The sequence below is a fragment of the Pagrus pagrus genome, assembly GCF_965226575.1.
Source record: "Pagrus pagrus genome assembly, chromosome: 11".
NCBI lineage: Eukaryota > Metazoa > Chordata > Actinopteri > Spariformes > Sparidae > Pagrus > Pagrus pagrus.
In genome coordinates, this window is record NC_140195.1 from 22,508,412 (window position 1) to 22,531,161 (window position 22,750).

The window sequence follows — 22,750 nt, forward strand, 5'->3', positions numbered from 1 at the left end:
TTTCATCAAGATCCATTCATTATGGATAAAAATTATCGGAAATGTTGAAAAACGCCTTATCTCACATGTTAAAGAAAATTAGAAAAAAATCCATTCCTGCAGCCAAAAGTTACTGGGTTCTGTTCTGGGTCGAGCCCTACCCTTCCTCCAAGTTTAGTAGAAATCTGTTTGGTAGTTTTGGTGTCATCCTGCTGACAAACCCACCAGCAGACAAATGAACACGTCCAAAACACAACCTCCTTGGCTAAGGTGAAAATGTTGGCAATACACATTTTCAAAACAAAAGTCATAAAGCATTTATAAACTCTAAATTGGCTAGCTGGACTGTGAATTGGTAGGTACTTACTAGGCAATCGCGGGATCGGGGCCGATATGGGCATTTTTTCACTGATCGGGATCGGCAATTTTGAACGTGGACCCAAGCCCGATTATTTTTACATCAGCTGTCGTCAACGGAGCGCAATTTACTGCAGAATGCAGACGCGCGCGTAACGTTAGTCTGGAGAACCTGTGGATAAAATGTCTGGAGTGTGGAAATATTTCAAATTAGAAAGCGAAAGCAGTCCAACGGCAACACGTAACATCTGCAATATGACCACATTTGATACGGCACATAAACAAAAACATGAGTTCACTCAAGCAAAACAGGCAAAGGCACCGAAGCAACAAACACTCGCGGACACTTTCAAAAGGAAAGAGAAATATCCACGAGTCAGCGTCATGGCCACAAATATTACAGAGAAGGTCATTGAATTCATCGCTCTGGATAACCAGCCCATCTCCGTGGTAGAGGTTCAGGGTTTAGTTACTGACTTTGTTTACTTGGTTGTTTTTGTTAGAAAAAACAAACAAAAAACAAATGAAAACCAATGTTGCAATAGGATACGCAGAATAAGAAAGAGCCATATGAAAGTATTTACTTTGTTTCAAAAAAATAAAAAAAGCTATTAAGAACAGTTTGGATGCAGGTGATTTTTTTCTTAATGCAGCTGCATTATCTAGGAAAATATTAGTTAGGGCTTAGTATCGGATCGGGACTCGGTATCAGCAGATACTAAATATTAAATGACTCAGATCGGGATCGGGGTAAAAAAAAACCTGATCGGGACATCCCTAGTATTTACTATAATGTATAATCGCTTGGAGCGAAGCAGATTTTAACCAATAATTTAAAGATATATTATTACATATAACAGGTGTCGCAATTTTAAATAGAAAATTGATCTAAATGAGCGCTCACAATCAAATTCAAATGCATCATTGACGAGTACTGAACTAAACTGATAACATTGCCAAAGATCCTTGACTAATTCACTTGAGAAGATGGTTTAATCTGGACAGGTTTTTAAAATTGAAAGTCAAATCAAATGGTAGCTGAGGGAAATCATGACACCCCTGTTACACTATTACATATAAGTATTTGACTCAAAATGTGCTTGAGAATCTCTGAATGTGTCAATCAGAACATCAGATCTGAGTCATATTGGCTGAAAATCAGAATTTGTAGTGTGGATATAGCCTTCAGTTAACATGGCAGAAGACATGCGCGTCCCAAAATCATGATGTGGTGTTTAATGTGTGGACGGATACACTTCTTCTTCTTCTACCACCTGAACATGTTAGTGTGAACACTGAACCAGACTCCTCCGCAAAAGTAAAACAAATCACACTGACAGCTGCAGCTGTTGTAGGAAAGTACTGACTAAGTATTGCCTTTCATTCGGTGTTAAGAGCTGTTCTAAAGTGTCACTTCAGTACATAATAACGGGACAAAGAAAGTGTTACTGAGTCATTGATGGAAATCATATTTCAGCTCAGAAGGAGAGGAAACCAAAGTAAGCTATATATACACCTCTGTAACACTTCAGTAGAAGAAAAAACTGCTCTTCAGTTGGTTTCTATTTGTAACGCAGGTCATAAATAAGGTATGTGATGCATATTGTAAGAATAATATGTAGTAAACAGTAAAATTCAGAGAGTTATCAGAAATATTCATTCAGCCAATCGGTTTATTTGGATAGCACTTCTCATGCACAAAGCAATCAATAAACAGAGGAACTGAGGAAACAAAACAAACAGACCAAATACAGATAGTCATAGATAGAAAAAAGGCCATTAAAAAAACAAATCAACTCGTATCCATTTAGAAATACTAAACACAGAAACCAAAAAATGTGTTGGTAAACTACAATAATAAAATATATGATTAAAAATAATTTTCCCACGTTGTTCCAGGAGTCCTTCTTGGCTGACACGAAATTCCCGGTTGCGTTCACTGTTGTCAGCAATCCGGGAGAAAACGTGTCATTGAGGAAAAACACCTTCTGCATCAGACCGCAACATCACACTTCAGCCCGGAACACTCAGTTATATCCTGTACATGCTCACAGCAGAGCATTAAACACTTTACAGGCTTTACTGGTATTGGTTTTACTTTCCATATTGATTTGAGAGAAACGAGACTGATTCCACCTTGTGAGCAGTTAGACTTTGCCTGTATGAATCCGAATTGAGACTTTGGTTTTATACCTGTGGCTCTGTCAGCTGAGATGTTAAGTTTTATTGTAGATACTTTTATACTGTTATATACTGTTACAAGTGTGTTACTGTTTTACATTTTTTGTTTTCTTTTTTTCATTGATGGAACAATAAAGTTTTCATTTTCAAACGGATGCCGACCACGAAATGTAAAAGTGAGGATATGATGAAGTTTTTGTGCTCGGGTGTCTTCTTCTTGCTGAGGCGCTTGGCATCAGTCTGATCAGGATGTGCAGTGCATTGTGGGATGGAAACGGACCCCATAACCAGCTGGAGCTCAGAATCACAGCTGCATTATGGGTTCCGTTACAATCCCACCCACCAAGACAAGCTTCTGGTCCGCACTCGGGTCTGGTCGGGTTCCCACAGCTAAAAGAAAAAGACGAGTCATTAACAGGGGAAAAATTTAATGACCTCAGTAGGACTGATCGACCAAAATGATCAGGTTTAATATGAAAGAAACAGTTTTGGTAACATTGTATCACAACCGTCATTGATAAGTGGTCAATTTATAATTAATTAAACTTTGATTTAATATTTATTTCACTGCAAACAGATATTCTTAAATCATTTATTAAGCAGTTCTAAAGGTTAATAAGCATCATTTGCAACTTTACAATAAACAATTGGATAATAAATGTTTTCAGAAGCTCACAGTGTAATTACTTTTAACTATACTTCTACCATTAATGGTTATTATAAAGTGATCAGTTCTGTTAGTCACAGCTTTTCAAAGTAATGAAAACAAGCAGCGTGCGTTCAGAAGAAATGTGAATGTAAAGAACAGAACGGTCAGTTAACGTCCATTAAATGACATTACGTTTGGTGGACAGGTAGTCTGTCAGTGAAGAACTTTAACCTTTTATTTTGAAACCTCGCACTCCCTAACCTTAACCCTAACCCTTTGTAATTTGGGTAGACTGAGCCTTTAAATCCAGTTTTCTGCAGCAGTAACAATGTCTTAAACATCTTACATTTGTCCTTGACTCATCATAAACTATAGTTAAGATATATACAAATGCCACCTTCCTCCTTTCAGTGCAGCTTAACCATCCTTTACATTATTTAGACGACCTGCAAATGAGCGTTGTTTCTAATGTGGGACTCAGTGAAATAATTATCGCAGTAAAAATGCTGTGACTTCCTCTGGCTCACTTTGTTCTGTCCCCTCTGATTTTTCAGTGCTGATACAACCTCATTTCAAAAGAGCCGGTAATGATTCATAGAGTCTAATGACTGTGGCTCTGTAAGATGTGGTTTGACATTTTAACTGAAAGGAAAATCTAAATCTCTGCGTTATAAATATATGTAATGTGAATATAATGCTGAGCTAAGTGCACTGGAGAAAACATCAAAACAGATGAGTGGAGCACTTCGGTTGCTTGAAGAAAATTATTTAATTTGCTCTTTAAGTTTAGCTCATAAATTATTTGCGATTTATCAAAAACTAACCCTTCACATTTACTCGTTGCTTCAACAGAACCGTAGTGGGGGGGAATCCAAGTTCACTGGATTGTGGTGTAACCTAAAACAAGACAAAAATAACACATCCGATCGACATTTTAAAGTGTAAATCGTTTATATTTTATAATCGTTTTTAGATTTTGTGCTTTTGCAGCACAAATTTAAGCAAATTAGACACTGCGACTCAGTTTCTGTATTTGAATAAACCATAAATACAGCCACTGTACATAAATGTTTCCTTGTGTTTGCAGGTGAAACCATATTTGAAAATTCCGCAACAAAGCAACTTATAAAAGTTTAGAACAGAGATTCGATTAATCTCCGAGGACTTACTGGTAAATTTTTAAGATCAAACACTGGTATCAGCCTATTCTACACTATCAAGCCTCCATCTTACGGCTCCTTTTATGATACAGGAATCAAAAATCAAGGAAATTTAAAACAAATAAATTCGACATAAGAAAACAAGATCATTTTGAGAAAGCCTAAAAGAAGATGTTGAAGATTTCTCCAACTGAAACACGTCCACCTTGTCAAGTTTCTGCAAGACATCCTGTTCATACTGCAGCAGGGAATGCATACCTATCACTTACAGTATCACACTTGATAGTCGTGCCACATCTTGAAAAACCTGTTGGTTATCAACTGAAAGGAAAGCCAAGCAAGCTAGACGACGCACGGGAGGTCAGCCTGACAAGGAAGAGCTGATAGAACGATAAAGGGAAGGAGAGAGCAGTAGAGAAAAAATTAAGGAAGAGATTTACATGCTAGGACTCTCCCTGTAGAGCTTAAAATAGCTTTTTACACCCTGACTTAAGGCCGCATTCATTACTCATGTCCTGAAAAGCTTCAGAAACCCTTAAAAAAAAATGGGAACTAGACCCTGAAAGAAAAGAGGCAGTTGGTGAAATAGATATAACAGAGGCTTGCTTTCACTTTGTCATCTGTACGTCAAGTTTAATAAGAAAGCCTGAAGACAAAAATTTGAAACAAACACATTCAAGATGAGCTGTGAAAGAGATTTTATGAGTACAATGTGAGGACAAAGTTTAAAAGTAAGAAGTCAAAGAAAGAGAGCGAGAGAGAGGTGGAGTGAGGACACAGCAAACAAAGTGAAAGCAAAGTGAAAGTAAAGCAGGAGCTGTCAGAAACACTTCATGAACCACTAAATGATTCTCAGTCATGACACGGTTTGAAAAATAGTGTAAAAGTTCTCACCCACGTCCCAGAGCAGTGTGTGTCCTCCTCTGTGGACCCGTCTGCCAACAGCTCAGAGTCCAAACTTCCTCTTTAAATACTCTAGAGATTAATTTCACTTTCACTTCTCCTGATCAGACAAAACTCCTCCTTTCTTTCCTTTATCCACTCCCTCCTCAGCTCCTCTCCCCGCTGGAGACAGACAACGGCTGCCATCCTGCTTTTTATTAAACTGTCTTCATTTGGCTGCTTGTTTGTGAAGGACAAAGCAGTCAGGTGTTGTGAAGTTGGATTTCTTGTCACTTTCAGTGTATTAATTCAACCTGTATTGATTAGACACCATTTGAATTAAAGGTTTCCATATATAATGAGGGATTTATATTCTCCTGTTTAAATATCTCGGAAACACACAAGTGGAGGAAATCAGTTAAATAGTATGTTATATGTCTGAACACCCTGACTGAGCTGAAAGGAACCCGTCTCTTTTCTAAGTGTGGACATTTCACAGTTGTTACATGACTATCCTGGTTTACATCGAGATTAAAAATCGATTTACATTTCATAAAGGATCAGCTCACTCAAAAAAGGTTATTTTATACATGTGTATATATTTTTTTTGTTTCTGGTTTGTGTTTGGACCTGCTGAGGTTCTGACATTACAGAAGAAAAAAAAAACAAATGACAAAACATCCCAATGTGTGAAAGGTTAAACTGAAAATATTTGATCCTAAGAGAAACAAACTATTTGTATGAAAACTGATGAAGACGCTGTTTCTAATAAGAGATGTTTGTGTTTTTTTCTCCATGTAATTTTTCAGTGCTATGAGCAAAGACGACAGAGATCACATCTCAAAACTGGACATATAAAAAAGATCTGTGTGTGTGTGGCACCATACCATAGGAGGTGAGTGTGAAATCATAATAATGTAAATTATATAATTTGTTTTGGGATTTTATTCTCTAAACTTTCCTATTACAGATGTGTAGATGTATTTTAGTTACTTTGTAAAACAAAGTTAACACACACCAATTCTAAATTAAAACACAACACATACAAATCCAAATCAACACAACACAAAAAAAGAGCAGAATAAAAGAGATAAATCTATATAGAAATAAAAATGTAAAGGTAAAAAAAAAACAACCAAAAAAACTATTAAAATGATTGGGTTTTAAAGACATTTATTGAAAATCACTTGATAACAATATGTTTTTGATCTGGATATAAATCAGCAAGGGTTTTTACATTCCTGAGACTATTAAGCAGCGCTGTGCTGCGCAACGACTAAAAGCCACTTCTCCGTATTTAGATCTTGCTCTGCACACAACTCACAGAAGTGGGAAACAGAGAATTGAAGTGAAGACGTTAATATATAGGAATGAACTATAATATATAGAAAAATAATAAAATATAATCTAAATATTATACTGAGGTAGTCTGGTGTCCAGTACTGACAAAATGAATAAACTGTGATGTAGACGGGTTGTAGTAAATGTCTATGCTTAATGAGAAGCACTTATGGACGGGATGTAAATGATGCACATAAAGTTATAGCATGTACTGTGATAGTTTAACAGCTTGTAGACAGTGTTTCTTAATTAATATATATGTACGCTTTTTTTTTTTTAAAATAGTTAAAATGTTAAATTCCTTGCTATTTTTATTTGCTAATGTAAAGTGAATGTAAACCACCACTTATAATTGGCAGCAGTAGTAAGTGTTGTAGTAGTACTGGTACAGTAATAGTTGTAAAACTGTTCTTAACACTTCACACTGATCATGATAGTGACAGCAGTGGGTCCCAGTACGCTTAAATTTGGTGACTTGCATGTGAAAAGGTATAAAATAGGTTAAATCTTGTTGAAAAGTGAGTTTTTAGACATGTAGATTACATAGAAGTTTGGTTTCAGCTGCATTTCAACAATATATTTCAATTATGAGTTTAGACCTGCTTATCATTGAAAAATGAAAGAATTAAAACTAGTTATACGCACACTAGACACTTTAAGAATTGAAGATGTCTCACTGGTGGTGGTAATAGTATTCCATGAATCACATGTAAAACCCTGATCTTTCAGTTGAGCTAATTGAGTCTGTAATGTGACTCCTTCCCTGTCTGTTAATTAGAAACATCTGCGGCCACATGATGGATGATGTGAGACAGGTGTGACCAACAGAGTGTGACTGCAGGAGTCCCATCAGTCTGTCTGGGTTTCAGCCTGGAAAGTCCGGTGGATTCTGCCAAAGAGTACCTGATCCTCCCCGGAGACCTCCTCCAGCAGGCATGAGGAAGGTGAGGTCCTGTAGGTGGAGAGAAGGTGGCTGCTTGTCGTCTGATGGAGGAAACCTGGCCATTACTCCCACGCTTTGTCCCTGAAGGTACTTCAGAAATTAACAGCTCAGCAGTTATGCAGTATGTTGGTATTGAGTAGACTGGCCAACAAACGTCTACGTCTCTAAAGTGAAAATTGAAATAAATGAAACATCGTAAATGTTTTTGCGAATCATTCCCAACTCATCGCTGAACTTCAATCCCAAAGCTTCAGTATTTGACGAGTTGGGACCTTTTTAAAAGCAAAATAATCAAATGCATGTAAGTAATTTATTGGCTATTTTCAGTTTAAAACATTTGTCATAGTTAAAGATCAGTGTTTTGCTAAAAAGAAACTGAGGTGTGGTGTAGCATAGATGATTTGTTAGAAGGTGCACTGTAGTTTAACTGAGCATGTAAAAGTAAAAATGTGTCTACAGTCAAATAAACAATTTAAGAGGTGAAAACACCATTTTCTCGTGCACAGGGCCCTAACATGTTTTTTTTTTTTCTTTTTTAGCAGAAAGAAAACATCCAAAATACAAATGTAGGTGTTTATTTTAATTTGTATAACATCCACAACAAAAATAATTGGTCACATTCAAACATACAATATTAGAAAAGTTGTAAAACAAAAAATGAGTAATTCATGTAATAAAATTGTGAAGTTTCATGGGGATACCTATTTAAAACATTTACCCTATTCACCACTTTTCGTCTTAAAGTATAGTGAATTTTACAATACATATCTTTAAAGGTGCACTATGTAACTTTTTAAGTAACAATTGGTATATAATTCTATATTGTTGAACTCTCGATGGGCTATGTGCTGTTTTTGTTCTCACCCTACCATAACTCAAAGTAAAGGCCCGCTTCTCTCTAAGGTTTACAAATACAAACATATGGCAGCTATTCTGTGTATCAAGAGCTCTGTTTGTTAAAGGCCAATAAAAAAAAAGTCACATAGTGCACCTTTTTAAAGGCTGTTTTTCTTTGACTCCAAGCCAAAAATCTCCACTTGAGTAGCACTAACATATACCAAACTGTCCTGTTTTATTCATATCTACACACAGTATATCATCCATAGCCTGATTTCTAAATCGTTTAATTCTTAAAAACATGCTGAAATATTTTAAATGGCTGCTGACAGTATTTACTTATTTGTGGATTGATTAAAAACCTTTGACTCTTGCATATTAACGATGCAAATAAAGAATTGTGAACCTGGCTTTATCTGGTGTTCACATTTCTGTTTTGGACATGTATGCAAATTGGTGCATATGTCTTATTTAACATTTCGGAAAACTTAGAAAAATAATTGTCTCGGTGTGAGTAAATCAACTGGGGAAATTTAATGGTGATATTAAATCTTTTCACCCTATCCAAGCTGTACCTTGTGACCTCCGTTAACTGTTACTAACTGGAGAACACTAATTGTTAAGATTGTATTAACTTGGGCTTAAAAGGATCTGTCAGCCTTTTATCAAATGTCTCAATATATTTATGATTACTACCAAAATATGTTTTTTTCATGAAACTTGGAAATTATGGGACCTAAAACAATGAAGCGTTTATCTTTACAGTATTTGTAGGTTTTGACCCAACGCTGCCTTTAGCTTTTGTTTGTTGGTCTGGAACTGGGAAGGAGTCGGTGCTGCCTTCAGGAATAATACTTCATGTTTAATCAGTGCTGAAGGGTATCCAAATGTCATACTTACGTAAAAGTAAAAAAATATTATTTTGGTAAAAGTGAGTCACCCATATGAACAGTACTTGAGTAAATGTCTTTAGTACCTGATATTAAATGGACTTAAGTATCACAAGTCATTTTCTAGAAATTAAGATGTGTATATATAAAAGACACAAGAGCAAGTAAGTTATACATGTTATGTATTGCAAATATCTAAATATATACTGTATGAGTCGATCAATTATCAGGTCCAATGTGAAGTATTTTTCTAATTATTGCAATTGTTTTTTTGAACTGATTTGCTTATAAAGTAAATTTATATACAAATGCAATTTGGCATTAAATAAATGTGGAGGAGAGTAGAACATTTGCCTCCGGAGTGGAAGTATACAGTAGCAAAAAAAGGAAAGTCCAACTACCTTAAATTTGTACTTCAGTACTTGAGTAAATGTTCATCATTTTCTATCGCTGCGTTTAATCAATGTCCAAATTAGTAACAAATGAAATGGATTGTAGTCACATCTCCTCACAAACTGGAAGTTAAATGATGGGATTTTCTCGATCAGCTCAACAGAAACTTGTGGTTGTTGAGGTGACCGTTTCTCATTAGACAAGCTGCAGCACGTCGTCTCAGGATATGCTTCCCCCTCTGCAGGTAACATGAGAATCCACAGATATTAACTTGCATCAGCTGAGAAATTGTCTCCATATTGTTTTCAGATGTTAAGTTTTTATCTGAAACACTAGATCTAGTAGTTTGATCGCAGATTATCACAAATCTTTAAAAAACAGATGACAATAGCTCGTGGAAAAACACAGAAGCTTTATTCTTGGACAACTTTTTTGCGTTCAAATGGACACACCAGACATTTTTTTTTAAATCACAACATGAAAGGCATTGGAGGACTCAATCACACGTGCACTGATTGATAAATGCTCAGTTCCCCTCAGTCACACACACAAACAGCTATACTAAACACAGATGATGCATAGATGACACTGGCAGGAAGACTGATGGATCCTTGGAAGAGTACAGTGTGGATGTGTGTGAGCTTATCTTTGAATTTGTATGAGAACTTAGTGGTGCGTATGTCGAGTTTAAATGGAAGAGGGCCTGGCAAGTTCAGTAGTGTGTTTGCATAATGTGTCTGTTGGAAGGATTCTCCATCTGCAGGCTAACTGGCTGGCTTCTTCTCAAAACAGACGTTTCTCATAACTGTGGGAGAAAGAAGAGAGAGTCAGGAGGAGAGCGTCACACAGTGATCCATGTGGCTCCCTGAGGTTTCCTGTTAAGACACAATGGACGCGCTAAAGAGGAAGTCTGACTGAAGGCTTGTTTGGCCGTGGGCGAGACGTGAAACTAAACTGAACTTTAAAGAAGATGAAATAGGAAACCAAACAGAAAGACAAAGTTGAATCTTTTGAGTTGAGTGTGTTACAATGCTCGTGTACCTGTGCAGGCTGTGGACTCCACCCTCCATTTGAGCAGACGCTGTTCTCTTTTCAAATTTCAGATCTCCGGAGTACATCATGGCTCTGCCGGGAGAGAAGAGAGGCTGTTAGACACCACAGCAGATATCAAGAGGACTTTGCTCGACACAAGCACACCAGAAGAATATAGTGTAACACGAGTGGGTGGGCAAGTACCAAGGCTGAGGCTGTGTCCCAAATCAACTGTCATAGTGTACCGCTTCAGCAGTTAGTATTAAAAGAAAATATTAAAATTAACCATTTTATACTAATCTGATGAATAATGGCCACTTGAGTGTATTTTAACCGTTTTTCTGACACAAGTTATGAGTCTTTATAATCTTAATAATTAAATACTGTATTGTCATAGAATAATAACCCTTCACTTTTATTCTGAAGGCTAGATGGAAGTCTTGCATCAAGATAATATCCCCTCACATTCTGTGCACATTTCCAAAGACTTTTTCTTTCTGTTACCCATAAATGGCTCACTGAATGCAGATTCACATCAGTATGTGTCTGCCTGAGTTTTACCTGAGCTGTGTGAGACTCTTGCTTCCGATGTCCTGACAGGAGTGCTGAATGCCGGCCAGCAGGTAGGGAACGAACTTATGGATGGAGCCTTTGTCCTGCACCGCTCCAGAAACACCCTGAGCAACTTTAATCTTGTCACACTCACTGTGAGGAGAAAAGAAGTGTGACATGAAGAGGTTAGTGTTATAGACAGAGTGCACTTTAAATGTCAGTGTGATGCCACCTTGTGGCCAAAGATCTGAACCATAATAAGGTGAATAGATTAAAGCACTTTGTCTTTTGGACACTCTTTCCCTTCTGTGTGTGTAAAGTACAGATTAAACATTTATATTGAGTAAAATGTCTGCCACTGTCTTTTTTTTAATGGGAACATTACTTCTCACCACCAACCCACAAGGAAGTTATCTCCAACGCTCTTAAAACCACTGAAAATCAAATGAGGAAGATGTGTTGTCATCTGGGAAAAACTGCCATAGACTTGACTGAAGGCATGCTGCTGAGACAAAGTTATACTGTGTAGGAGGGAACCAGCGTTCTTCCTTTTCCTTCTCTTTCAGGGTAAGAGCGAGACCCTTGTATTTTTGTTATTTAAACCTGCAGATATTCAGTCACTTCTAGGGTGCTGTTACCTAACTAAAAACTCTGACCAATGTAGTCTGTTTCCTGTGTTTCTGTACCTGAAGTATCTGGTCTGGGAGCCCAAGTTTTTGTCCATGGCATCCAGGGAACCCATGCCACGGTACTTCTTCAGCCGGATGCCGTCAGAGAAGAAATATTCACCAGGAGCTTCACTGGTGGCCGCCAGCAGAGAGCCCATCATCACTGGAAAAAGTGAGAGAGAGAAGGTTGTGAGTGGAAGTTAAGCAAAAGGCTGGAAACTAATCTTAGTTATAACCTACGGATTGTGTAGTCAAACCTGAAATAAAATGGTTTCATTTCAGTTTTAAACTCAATTCAATATAATGGAGGTGGATTTCAATTAGTTATTTGGTTCTCCATACCTGTGGATGCTCCCAGTGCCAGGGCTTTGGCAATGTGGCCGACAGTCTGTATGCCGCCATCAGCGATGACAGGCACGCCGAAACGCCTGGCGTACTCTGATACTTTATAGACAGCTGTGGCCTGGGGTCTGCCGCACGCCAGCACTGATGGAAGGAAGAGGAGAGACGGAGGAAGATGAAATGATGTGATAATATGAGCACAGCTGTAGAAGTCAGTCTTCATGTTTCTATTCTCATCATGTCCTTCACCTTAAAGAGTAATCGACCGAAGTTGTCAGGATGCTCACACAGCTCACGACACAAAGACTTGAAGTCGTGTTGGAAACTGGATTAAACAATTGGTGTTTTCATCTTTACCAGCCAATTATTTCATATCATCATTAATTGTTTTCAGGAACGTGGCTGTGATACTTGCACTCCTCTTTTCTGTCTTCCAGTGTTGGCTTAGTATGAATTTAATATAAATATTAATGACCTTCGGAACCTCGAAACATCAACTGACTCATAATTGGATTAACTGACATCAAAAGCATCCCAACTGAGTTCAGTTTTAAAAGGCATGCATGGTGGAAAGTCCCTGTCATTCAAGTGATGTTAAAAAAAACATTATCAGAGACAGTGAATGAGCCAACAGGGTGGAAACATGACACTGTTATCATGTTTAAGAAAACAGAATAGGGAAGTTAAACTTGTCACATCAGCAGATTCTTGCAACCCCACACTGGGACGCCACACCGGACTCATATAATAAATGTCTGTTCAGCTGAACACTGCTAATCAATAAATTTCAATCACATCTCTAAGGTTTCAACTAATCTTTCACATCAAGTTCAGGACAATGACACTCGATTTTACTAGGTGCAGAAAAAGAGAGAAAGATTCCAATTCCTTTTTTCACTAGTAGTTGTTCTGCTTCTTGTGGACTCTTGTCTTGTGGGCTGCACGGTACTTACCAATCTAATCCTGATTATCCTGTTATTTACTGACGGCCATGATCTAAGACAGGATATGTAAAGGGGCTCTTTGTTTAATTTATCAGCATCTTTAAAATGATAATCCTATGATGTCAGTACAGTTTAAAACTCAATTCTGGGGGCATATTTGTTACAGTGTAACCAAGAAAACTCATGTTGTAGATAAACATCAGTAGTCAGTATGAAGCCAGGGCTGGAATGGTGGACAGGGGTATAACAGAATGTGAATACATTGAATGACTATTGCTAAATAAAAACAGCCAGCCATAAATGGTATCAAAGATTGGTCAGATTTCATAAAAATCTTTAGGATTGTAAAATGAATATTGAACGACAGCAGTTGAAGGGTACCTGGAGTCTAATCTAGGCTTCATAATTATAATTTAGAAAACTTGCTGTTGCATGTGTCTCGTTTATGAAAACATAATGAAAAAACAAAACAACAAACGGGAGTGAATAGAAACACTTCCATCCTTTCTCAGCCCAATGCTGCTCAAACTACACACAGCAGCTGAGCACTGAAACGTCGTCTCATACAGCCATGCTACAAATCAAAAGGTTTCTCATGTGTGCAGCAAACACGGTTGGCAGCACATTTTAACATCAGCTCTGTGCAGGCGTGCAACTGCATGTCTGAATGCAGACTGAATGTGATGTGTTGACAGAGATTAGAATATGGCACAATAAGCTGAACTAAAGCTTACAGTTATCAAGGCTGATTCATCCTTGAAGGGCTTGCAGTCACAGTAGCCAGGTTGCCATTGGCAACTATTGTGAGAAACTGGCAACCAATTCTTGGCCTTTGGCTGCAGTCAGTGGAAACCACTTTATAACAAAAGGTGGCACACCGGCCAACGGACCAAACACAAAATGAGTTGATCTCAAAGGCTTTGTTCAGACCACCAGCCCACATACATTTTTTTGGCAAATCCAGATTGATTTTAGGAAGTTTGGGGTAGCAAAAAACCCCACATCAAACGCCATTTTTGCAAATCAGACCCAAACCACATGGAGGTGGTTGGAAAAACATCAGCTTTCTACAGATGTATCTTAATCTGGCCACTCGGGCTGCTCATATCTGATTTGAAAGTGTCTTTTAACGGCAACATCAAATCCAGAGAGACAAAGTGCATCCATGCGACTTGGTGCAGCTGAGCAGAATCCATGCTGCTACTAGCAGAGCAGTATGCAAGACAACATGTAGAGCAAAAGTCTGGACAGTCTGCAGTCTGTCTGCAGATATATTGGTGAGGTCTGGATCCAAAAATCTGATCACTTGCAAATAATAGTGTGGACATTCAAGTCGGATTTGAGAGACTGCTTACCACTTTTGAAAGTCAGTGTTGAACCCCACCTTGATAAAGATGATTTATTATGACTCTTTAAAGTCTTGAAGCAAAGTTACTGGCTGAAATGTAACCTGCATGGTCCTAACCAGCTCACCAGGTTTCACACCTCTGCTGAACAGAGACACCCTGTGGCTGCAAGCTACATTACGCCTGCTCCTATGCTGTGTGTTAGAAATGGATGAATGATGCGATCAGCTGACACAGGTGGCAGTGATGGTGGGGATGATTGACAGATTAGTGAGGACACAGGAACAAGCAAAACCCCAAAACCCCAAAAGCTCTCAAAACAAACCGAAAACCTACAACCACTACCTCTGCTATGTCTACTGATGCAAAGCTGTTAACCAATCAATGCAGCAGGCTGTGAAGTTGGGGAGGGGGCGGTCACACTGTGATAGTGGAGCCAATGGGAGCCCAGCACAGGCCAAAGTTGGTGGGGGGAAACTTACTGGAGTATCCCGTAACAGTGGTTGGGGTTTTGGGGCTGTGGAGCTTTATTGCTGGTGGTACACTGAGGGGAGCTGGACGTGGACACATACTCACGCGCACACACACAAATACACACCATACACACACCGGGGTGGGAGGTAGGGGAGAGAATTTAAGCGGTAGAAGGCAAAGAGAAAAGAAGAGAAAGTAGAGGGGAAGCAGACAACAAGATGATGGACAGACAAAAATGAAGAAAACGGTAAGCAACATAAAATGAACTAAAACAAATATTTGTGATGATTTCAGATTTAAGAGGAATCTTGGACAAGATGAAGAGACAAGTCAGAGACAACAAGAAGCACAAACGATATTGTATACCTCTGAAAGGTACCAGATAAATCACAATTTACAATTACAGTCCGACTGGTTTTCACACCAAAACAAGTTAAGGGAACCTAAACCTGGGAACTGACTCACCACAAACACAACTGCACAATCTAACCCATTACAGTTTGTCTGTAGGCGGTCACAGCAGATCAGACGCATCTCTCTCTCTCTCTCTCTCTCTCTCTCTCTCTCTCTCTCTCTCTCTCTCTCTCTCTCTCTCTCTCTCTCTCTCTCTCTCTCTCTCTCTCTCTCACACTCTCACACTCTCACACACACACACACCCCCGAGTCCTTCAGCTAAAAACACACCACAGGATACAACAACAAATTGTTGAAACATATGATTACTGTGGCGACGTTACTGAGCTGATATCATGTAGTTTGGTCCACACATGAGGATCAGTCAAGCAAACCAGACAATTAGCTTTCAACTGCAGAACCAAAGTGAAAAAGACAAACTGTACATCACTTCACCAAGAATTTCCTTTCCCCCCTTTGACTGATTCAATAACCACATCAGGGGTTGGAGCAACGCAGGTGGTGTTTGTTGAGTTTGCCGGTCTGTCGCTCACCTTCCTGTGTGATGCAGATGGAGCCACTGCCCATCCCCACCCTCAGAGCGTCCGCTCCTGCGTCGATGAGGTTCTTAGCCTGAGCTGCAGTCACCACTTCAGCAGACAGAGGGAGACAGAGAGGCTGTTAGAGATGCACACAGAGAATTATCCAGCTGATGACAAAAGTATCCGTACTTCCTCTTTTTACTAATGATATGAGTTTGATTAATCATTAGCGGGTCAGTCTGACAAGTGCATACGTATATGGAAACATGAAAAACCTAAGTAAAGGTAGAGATAAGTTTAGTTACCATTGCCTCCGATGACCTGTAGGTTTGGATACTTTTCTTTGACATATTTGATCATGTTGATCTGGAAGATTGAGTTGCCTTGAGACGAGTCCTGGAGGTACACAAGCAACACACAACATTGCTATTTACAAAGCATCTTTCATCTGGATCTGTACACGTCACAGCTGGTAGACAACCTCAAGATCCTCTCTAATTAACAGAATTAGTGGAAGAAAATGTAAGTGTGCAAATTTTGCCTCGTTGATTTTGATATCCAGTCGGTTGTGAACCCGAGCACCACAGTAAATGTGCAGCTACTACTACTAAACTAAGTAAAGCCAGCTAACCCAGCTAGCTCATTACAAATCTGTGGAAATCTGTTCTCCACTGGCAGCTCCAGTACTGATTCCTCAGTAATAAAGGTGGTCTGGTCTTCATCATTAACAACAATCTCCATCTCTAAAACCTGTACTAAAATTCTCCTTACCAGTACAACCACATCCACGCCGCTCTGCGCCAGCAGGTCCAGTCGGTATTTGTCGTCGTTGTGAGTGCCGATAGCGGCGCCACACAGCAGCTGTTTGCGGGAGTCTTTGGAGGCCAGAGGGAAGTCTCTGTTCTTCTTCAGGTCTGTGCGGGCGATGATGGACACCAGGGAGCCCTCTTCATTCACTATGGGCAGTTTACCTGCAGCAGGAGAGGAGAAAGGTTAACCATGTACATTTGCACCTACATGTAGGTTTTATATCATATTTTTTTAACTGAAATATTACAAAATATTTTTTTCTTTAAATCATATGAGTCATGAATAATTCTTCAGGAAAAATAAAGTTAACATCCTCCTCACCTTTCTTACTCCTCTGGAGGATTTCATTGGCTTCTTTAAGTGTCACTCCAGCAGGGGCGACCACAAGATCCTCTAGCTTTGTCATCACCTGTCAAAATAATGACACATACAGAACATAAATGAAGGAAGCATTTAAAATAAAGCGTTAACATCACAGTACTTTTAGTTGCCTCTGTCTTGTGTCTTAAGTCCACCCACCTCGCTCAGTGGCAGGTCGTGGTCCTCCTCCTTCAGGAAGTCGATGTCTCTAGAAGAGATGATGCCCACCAGCTTGCTGCCCATTTTGCCATTGTCTGTGATGGGGATTCCACAGAAGCCGTGGCGAGCCTTGGCCTGGAACACGTCCCGTACCCGCTCGTTGGGGCTCATCACCACAGGGTCCGTGATGAAGCCCTGCTCATAACGCTGGGGGAGGGAGGGAAGGAAGGAGGTGAGGAAAATAAGGAGGGGCAGGAGAAGGACCAGTGATGTATCGAAAAGGAATATCACGGGACAAAAAAGTGAGAGTAACAGAAGGGAAGAGGGTTCATGGGATTCAGTGAAGGACGGTTTGATAAAGAATATGTAAGCAAATTGGAAAAGTTCAAATTTGCTGTCCACGGCTCAACCGAGAAAATTTACATACAATAAATTTGTTACAATAATTTTGTTATCTGTATTTATTCAACTAGAAGTCTTATTATTTGTATTATTTGTCATAATTTTGTTGTTATGGGCAGACAGAGGATTGCTGGAGGACGGGTGGATAATGGGGGGTATAACTGTCTAAAAGAAAAAGTGCAAATCGTTCAATAAAAAAAACAAAAAAAGAAAATCACATTTTATTTATATAGCCCAAAATCAGAAATCACATTGTCTCAGTGGCCTTGACTATCTGTACAGTGTACAACATCCTCTGTCCTTGGACCCTTGATTTGATTGAGGAAAAAATAAGGGAATATGTACATTTTTTACTGCCTACAATCTAGAGGAGAGGGTCGAGGGATGCAGGGAGAAAACATGCTTCTATATCTTTCAAAGTGACATCAGCAAAATAAAAATAGAGAAAAACAAAGACAAAGAGAAGCTGATGAGAGATTATTTTTTATAATGAAGAAAAAAGCAAAACATATTCACATGAAAGACTCCAGATACTGAAGAACAAAGGTGAAATACAGAAGAAAAAAAAATTCAAAAAAATGAAATAAGAGATGAAGGAGTGTAAAGAGAAACGAACACCATCATCACTACCTTGACTTTGCGAACTTCATTGGCCTGGAACTCTGGAGTGCAGTTGTGGTGGATGAAGCCGATACCGCCCGTTAGCTGGAGGAGACAATACATCAGTGTGTGAGTGAGCGTTATGGTGCGCTAATATGATAGATAGCAGGAAAACTCTGCAGGAAATAATGAGGGAAACTGTGTGTTTATGTGTCTTACTTACTGCCATAGCGATGGCCATGTTGGCCTCTGTAACGGTGTCCATGGGAGAGGAGACAAAGGGAGTTTTCATGGTGATCTGTTTGGTGAGCGCTGAGGTCAGGTCCTGGACAGGACGATATATCAAAGCAGCTTTCAGCAAAAGTAACACAGTTGTGCTTTAAAATGAAAACACCAGGATCAACTATAAATTCTGGGAAGCCGTTATTTACTGCTCTGGCATTATGAGCCTAATTCAGGGAACATTTGTGATGGGAGGAACACGCCTGATAATCCTGACTCTCACCCCGGACATCATCCCAGATTAGTTTAATACCACAACAGTAGCTTTAATCAGATTTTTTATGTTGGTACCACTGCTGCTACTCACCACTTGCTCCGATGTGAAGTCGATGTAGCCTGGCAGAATCAGGAAGTCACTGAATGAAAGAAAAGAAAAATTAAGTTAGGATGGCAATAATTTTAATTCATAATCTGGAGGAGAAAGTTGAACTGGCGACATAGGAAACAAGCGTCATGTCAGCAGTGTGGACCTATTTCAAGATAAGGGACAACGACAGAAGCAAGGCAGACAGCAAGCTATGTGCTGCTAAGGTGTCGAGGGGAGGAAAGGAGAATACGTCTTTTAATACCAGTAATTTGATAAAACATCTGAAGACGCATCATAAGGCTCAGTATACGGAGTTCCCTAACGAATATGGACTCCGTGATACTCTCACGGCTCACCAGTGGACACTGCTGGAGAAGACGCTAACTGTTCTGGGTCCGTTCGAGGAGTTAGACTTTGTCAAACGTGAAGACAGTGCCAATGTGGAGGCTTTTTTTGACACAGGACATGATGATTATTTATATTTATTTTATTTTATTTATTATCATTTGTTGTAACAAGCAGAGAAGAAAATAAATCATGTCTTTCAAATTCAGTGCATCTGTAACCTAATAGTTATTTTTGTGGTAGAAATATCGGTATCAGTACTCGGTGTCGGCAAGTACACAAATGAATATACCAGTACTCATACTCGGTTTGAAAAAAATGGTATCGGTGCATCCCTACTAATAAAACATGTATGTACTTCACATGTCTGTAACAGTAAAGACAGCAACCTTGTTCAGGTGAATATTTTCTAGTTCAGAAATAGAAAAAGGAAGAAATTCCAGGAAAATTGTAACTTAAACTACTCCGAACAGCCATAACAGGACTAACATTTCTTTCTCGGGAATCTTCAAAAGGTGTCACGTAACAGTACGAGTGCATGTGTGAAATGTTTTTGCAGAGAACTTCTTAAATGCCATGCATGTCTATCCATGTGTCATGAGTGACAGTGAGGCCAAGAAGAGACTGAGGGCAAAACAGGTTGTCCCACCACGTGAGACGAGTGACTGTCAGCCATTACTATGTCTTAATACACCGTCAAGAGCGTTCACACCCATCAGTTAAATCAAGTTAAAGCTGAGGTAGACAATTCTAGAGAAAGATGGTTAATTATTTAGTCTCATTCCTGGGTTAATTACGCTTTAGGTTGGCCATCTCATTATTTATCACTTATCTCATTGTGTTAATATTTTGAGAAAGTACCAATAGTTATGCCATGTCGTCCAATCCTAACTGATGTCATGATACAATCAAAGGTATGATCCAATAATGTTTTACATAGCAAGGTGCCAACATTAAGTCAGTACATGTCACTACTATCTGTGCTTTGTTGTATAAAGGACTACCAGGGAGATGGTCTAAATATAGCCAGGGCTCACACAGTCCACAATAACAACACAGAACCATGTAAGCCAGGAACTAAATTTGAGGCCAGCGTATGTACACAAGGAATGTGTACTCCTTTCATTTCCAAGAGGCTGTCATTCAGACCACGCACACGCACACACACACACACACACACACACTTTAACTGTTTAAGACAGCTACTTCACTTCCAAGAAAACCTTGTTGGTGGGCAATGTGTCGTTTAAAAGGTGAGAACGATTAACAGAGTCAATATCAAAGCGGTCACTGATGGTTAAAATACAACCATGTTTGTCTGTGTGTGCTGCTGCCAAATGTGTTCACCCAGTTAATATAAACACAGGAGTACCAGCTGTATGAACTTTGTCACTGAACAGTAGACTAACCATGAAACTTCTGGTTCTTTCTTCTTATATTATTAAGCTGCGACATCTAAGCAGAAAGGTTTCTTTTCAGTTTATTCTTATAAATTGCATATTATTATTCATCATATTTATTTCAGACGCCACTTTGGGCTCTTGTAGCTTCTAATATGACTGTGTGCTTATTTTGGACACTCCACTGACTTACATTAAGTTGAGTTTACTTGCCATTGTGGGTGTTGTTCAACCTGTGAGACCAGTTGTCTAATGTATTGTGTGGATCTGTAGGAGCTTGCTAAAGTTTGGACACAGAATAATAATAACCCTGGTGATGTCACAATGAAACATGATGTTGGGTGCACTGTGGGAAATGCTTGACCTCTAGGGACTAGTTATCTATTTTAAAGCGCAATAACTGAACAAAAAACAACCCAGATAACCGATCGATTCATTCAGTAAACTGGCTGAACCAAAACATGGACCCAGGTTTAACTGCCGGTTTGCTATTGACTTTCAACAAGTGTATCGTCATTCATTCATGTAATATTGATATGTTAGCTAACCTGACTTTATAACAGATGGTGTACAACGTTAGCTCAGTCTGACTGTGGCTCCAAGACGAGTTGTTAGCTGACAAACATTCTAGCTAACTACTAGCGTACATCAGTGAGTTGACATTAAAGCAGTGGAAACCAGCTAAACACAGAGGGCTACTGGTAGCACACTAAGCTAAAAGACAGAAAACTAGCTGACTGTTGAGTGTGTAGCCGTGTACGGCCCGGACAGCCCGGGTCAGAGGAGTGATCGCGGTGTCTTTACTTGTATGTGAGCCCGTCTCCTCCGTTGAACAGCTGCTGTCCCGTCAGCCCGTCATCGGGGACGTAACTTGTCTGCCCGCTGATCAGGTAGTCCGCCATGACGTCCAAGTAACACTCAGCAGTGCTTCAGTCTTTAATAAGAAATAAAACTAACACGAAGCTAAGGCAACGTGCGGACAGTGTACACAAACACACACAGGCCCGGGAACAGAGACCGAGAACTTTCTCCCTCAGCCCGCAGCTTCGCTCTCCCTCTGGGTCAGTAACCGTCGTCCTGCTCCGCGAGCAGCCGGGAAGACTCCCGTTGTCTGACTGTGTTAGCGATAGAAACTGAACACAAAATGTCGGTATGAACACTTTTCGTTATCCTTTCTCAGGCCTTTCTGCCAGTCCGAGCTGAGCTTTCATGTTCTTCTTTCTACAGCACCCGTCGACACGTGCATAACTCCCGTGTGACAGCGTTTCCGACACTGGCGTCACGTCCGGCCGACCCGCCCCCTAAATTTTTATTATATTATTTTATTAATTTTATTCACGTAAAACAGCTTTTATTATTATAGACATGTAACAGAAGTTTTTATAACCATTTTAGCATATCAAAGTAACTGCTAACCGCTGCCAACTGTAGCTACTGTTAGCTGGTCAGCTCAATTAGCCGTGCAGCTACCGGTCCTGACTGGGAGCTCAAAGCCCTGGAGAATAGACCATAGCTAGTTAGCATGCTACACATGCTTTGCAACACATACACACACGTGGACAAAATTGTTGGTACCCTTGTTAAAGAAAGAAAAACCCACAATGTTCACTGAAATAACTGGAAACTGACAAAAGTAATAAATAAAAATGTACTGAAAATTAACTAATGAAAATCAGACACTGCTTTTGAATTGTGGTTCAACAGAATCATTTAAAAAACAAACTGATGAAGTTTGTTTATTTCAGTGAACATTGTGGGTTTCTCTTTCTTTAACGGAAGGGTACCAGCAACTTTGTCCATGTGTGTATGTGTCCTAACATCCATTATTGCACCTTTAAAAACAAACATATGCAATATTAGCATTCCCTAATTTTCATTGTTTTCATCTTTATCCAATGTATGCCGGGCTGTTTGATGGAAATTGATGGATTTCACACAAACGCAAGTGTCTAACTTTATCTGAACACATTGTTTCTTATAGTGGCTTCAAAACATCCTGCAGCCCAGATGTTTGAGAACAGGAAGTGCCTGCCTGCCCTGTTTTGGAATAAACACTTGAGGGTGCAATCCCTCCCCACACACCACGCTACTGCCTGAAGGTAAAAGTGGGTCAAACACATAAGGTCAGGCAGAGCAGTGGAGCAGTTAATACTGTCTTGGCACATTATTATGCCTAACTA

At 39.4% G+C, this 22,750-nt stretch overlaps 2 protein-coding genes across 16 annotated transcripts in view; one reads left to right on the forward strand and one right to left on the reverse strand.

Moving 5' to 3' along the window:
- The window catches only part of LOC311264951 (uncharacterized protein), a 17,201-nt gene extending 5,371 nt beyond the window's left edge, over nt 1-11,830 (forward strand). For 2 of the 14 annotated variants that reach the window (XR_014623508.1, XR_014623512.1), the window contains exons 4-9: nt 6,018-6,103; nt 7,328-7,493; nt 10,405-10,612; nt 10,716-10,840; nt 11,245-11,381; nt 11,603-11,825. Coding sequence is in view for 1 of the 14 variants with exons in the window: in XM_084366185.1 (XP_084222311.1) it covers nt 2,236-2,252 (17 nt within the window). In the remaining 13 variants the exon portion in view is untranslated. Of the gene's footprint in view, nt 1-2,235; nt 2,673-6,017; nt 6,104-7,327; nt 7,580-8,031; nt 8,059-9,767; nt 9,857-10,404; nt 10,613-10,715; nt 10,900-11,244; nt 11,382-11,602 lie in introns of those variants that run through there. The other 12 variants (XM_084366186.1, XM_084366185.1, XR_014623515.1 and 9 more) reach the window with 11 other exon arrangements.
- Nucleotides 10,005-21,838, reverse strand: impdh2 (IMP (inosine 5'-monophosphate) dehydrogenase 2). 2 transcript variants are annotated; one of them, XM_084366184.1, is made up of 15 exons: nt 21,375-21,838; nt 18,826-18,874; nt 18,460-18,561; nt 18,267-18,341; nt 17,235-17,441; nt 17,037-17,124; nt 16,677-16,876; nt 16,211-16,301; nt 15,918-16,013; nt 14,979-15,050; nt 12,207-12,350; nt 11,883-12,027; nt 11,206-11,349; nt 10,654-10,737; nt 10,005-10,417 (listed from the first exon to the last, which is right to left on the reverse strand). In XM_084366184.1, exons 1-15 carry the CDS (start codon nt 21,470-21,472, stop codon nt 10,396-10,398), a joined length of 1,617 nt encoding a protein of 538 aa, XP_084222310.1. In that variant the 5' UTR covers nt 21,473-21,838; the 3' UTR covers nt 10,005-10,395. The 2 variants fall into 2 exon arrangements, with proteins under 2 accessions (XP_084222310.1, XP_084222309.1); XM_084366183.1 differs by lacking the exon at nt 14,979-15,050 and having other exon boundaries at nt 21,375-21,837.
- Nucleotides 21,839-22,750: the final 912 nt, after the last annotated feature.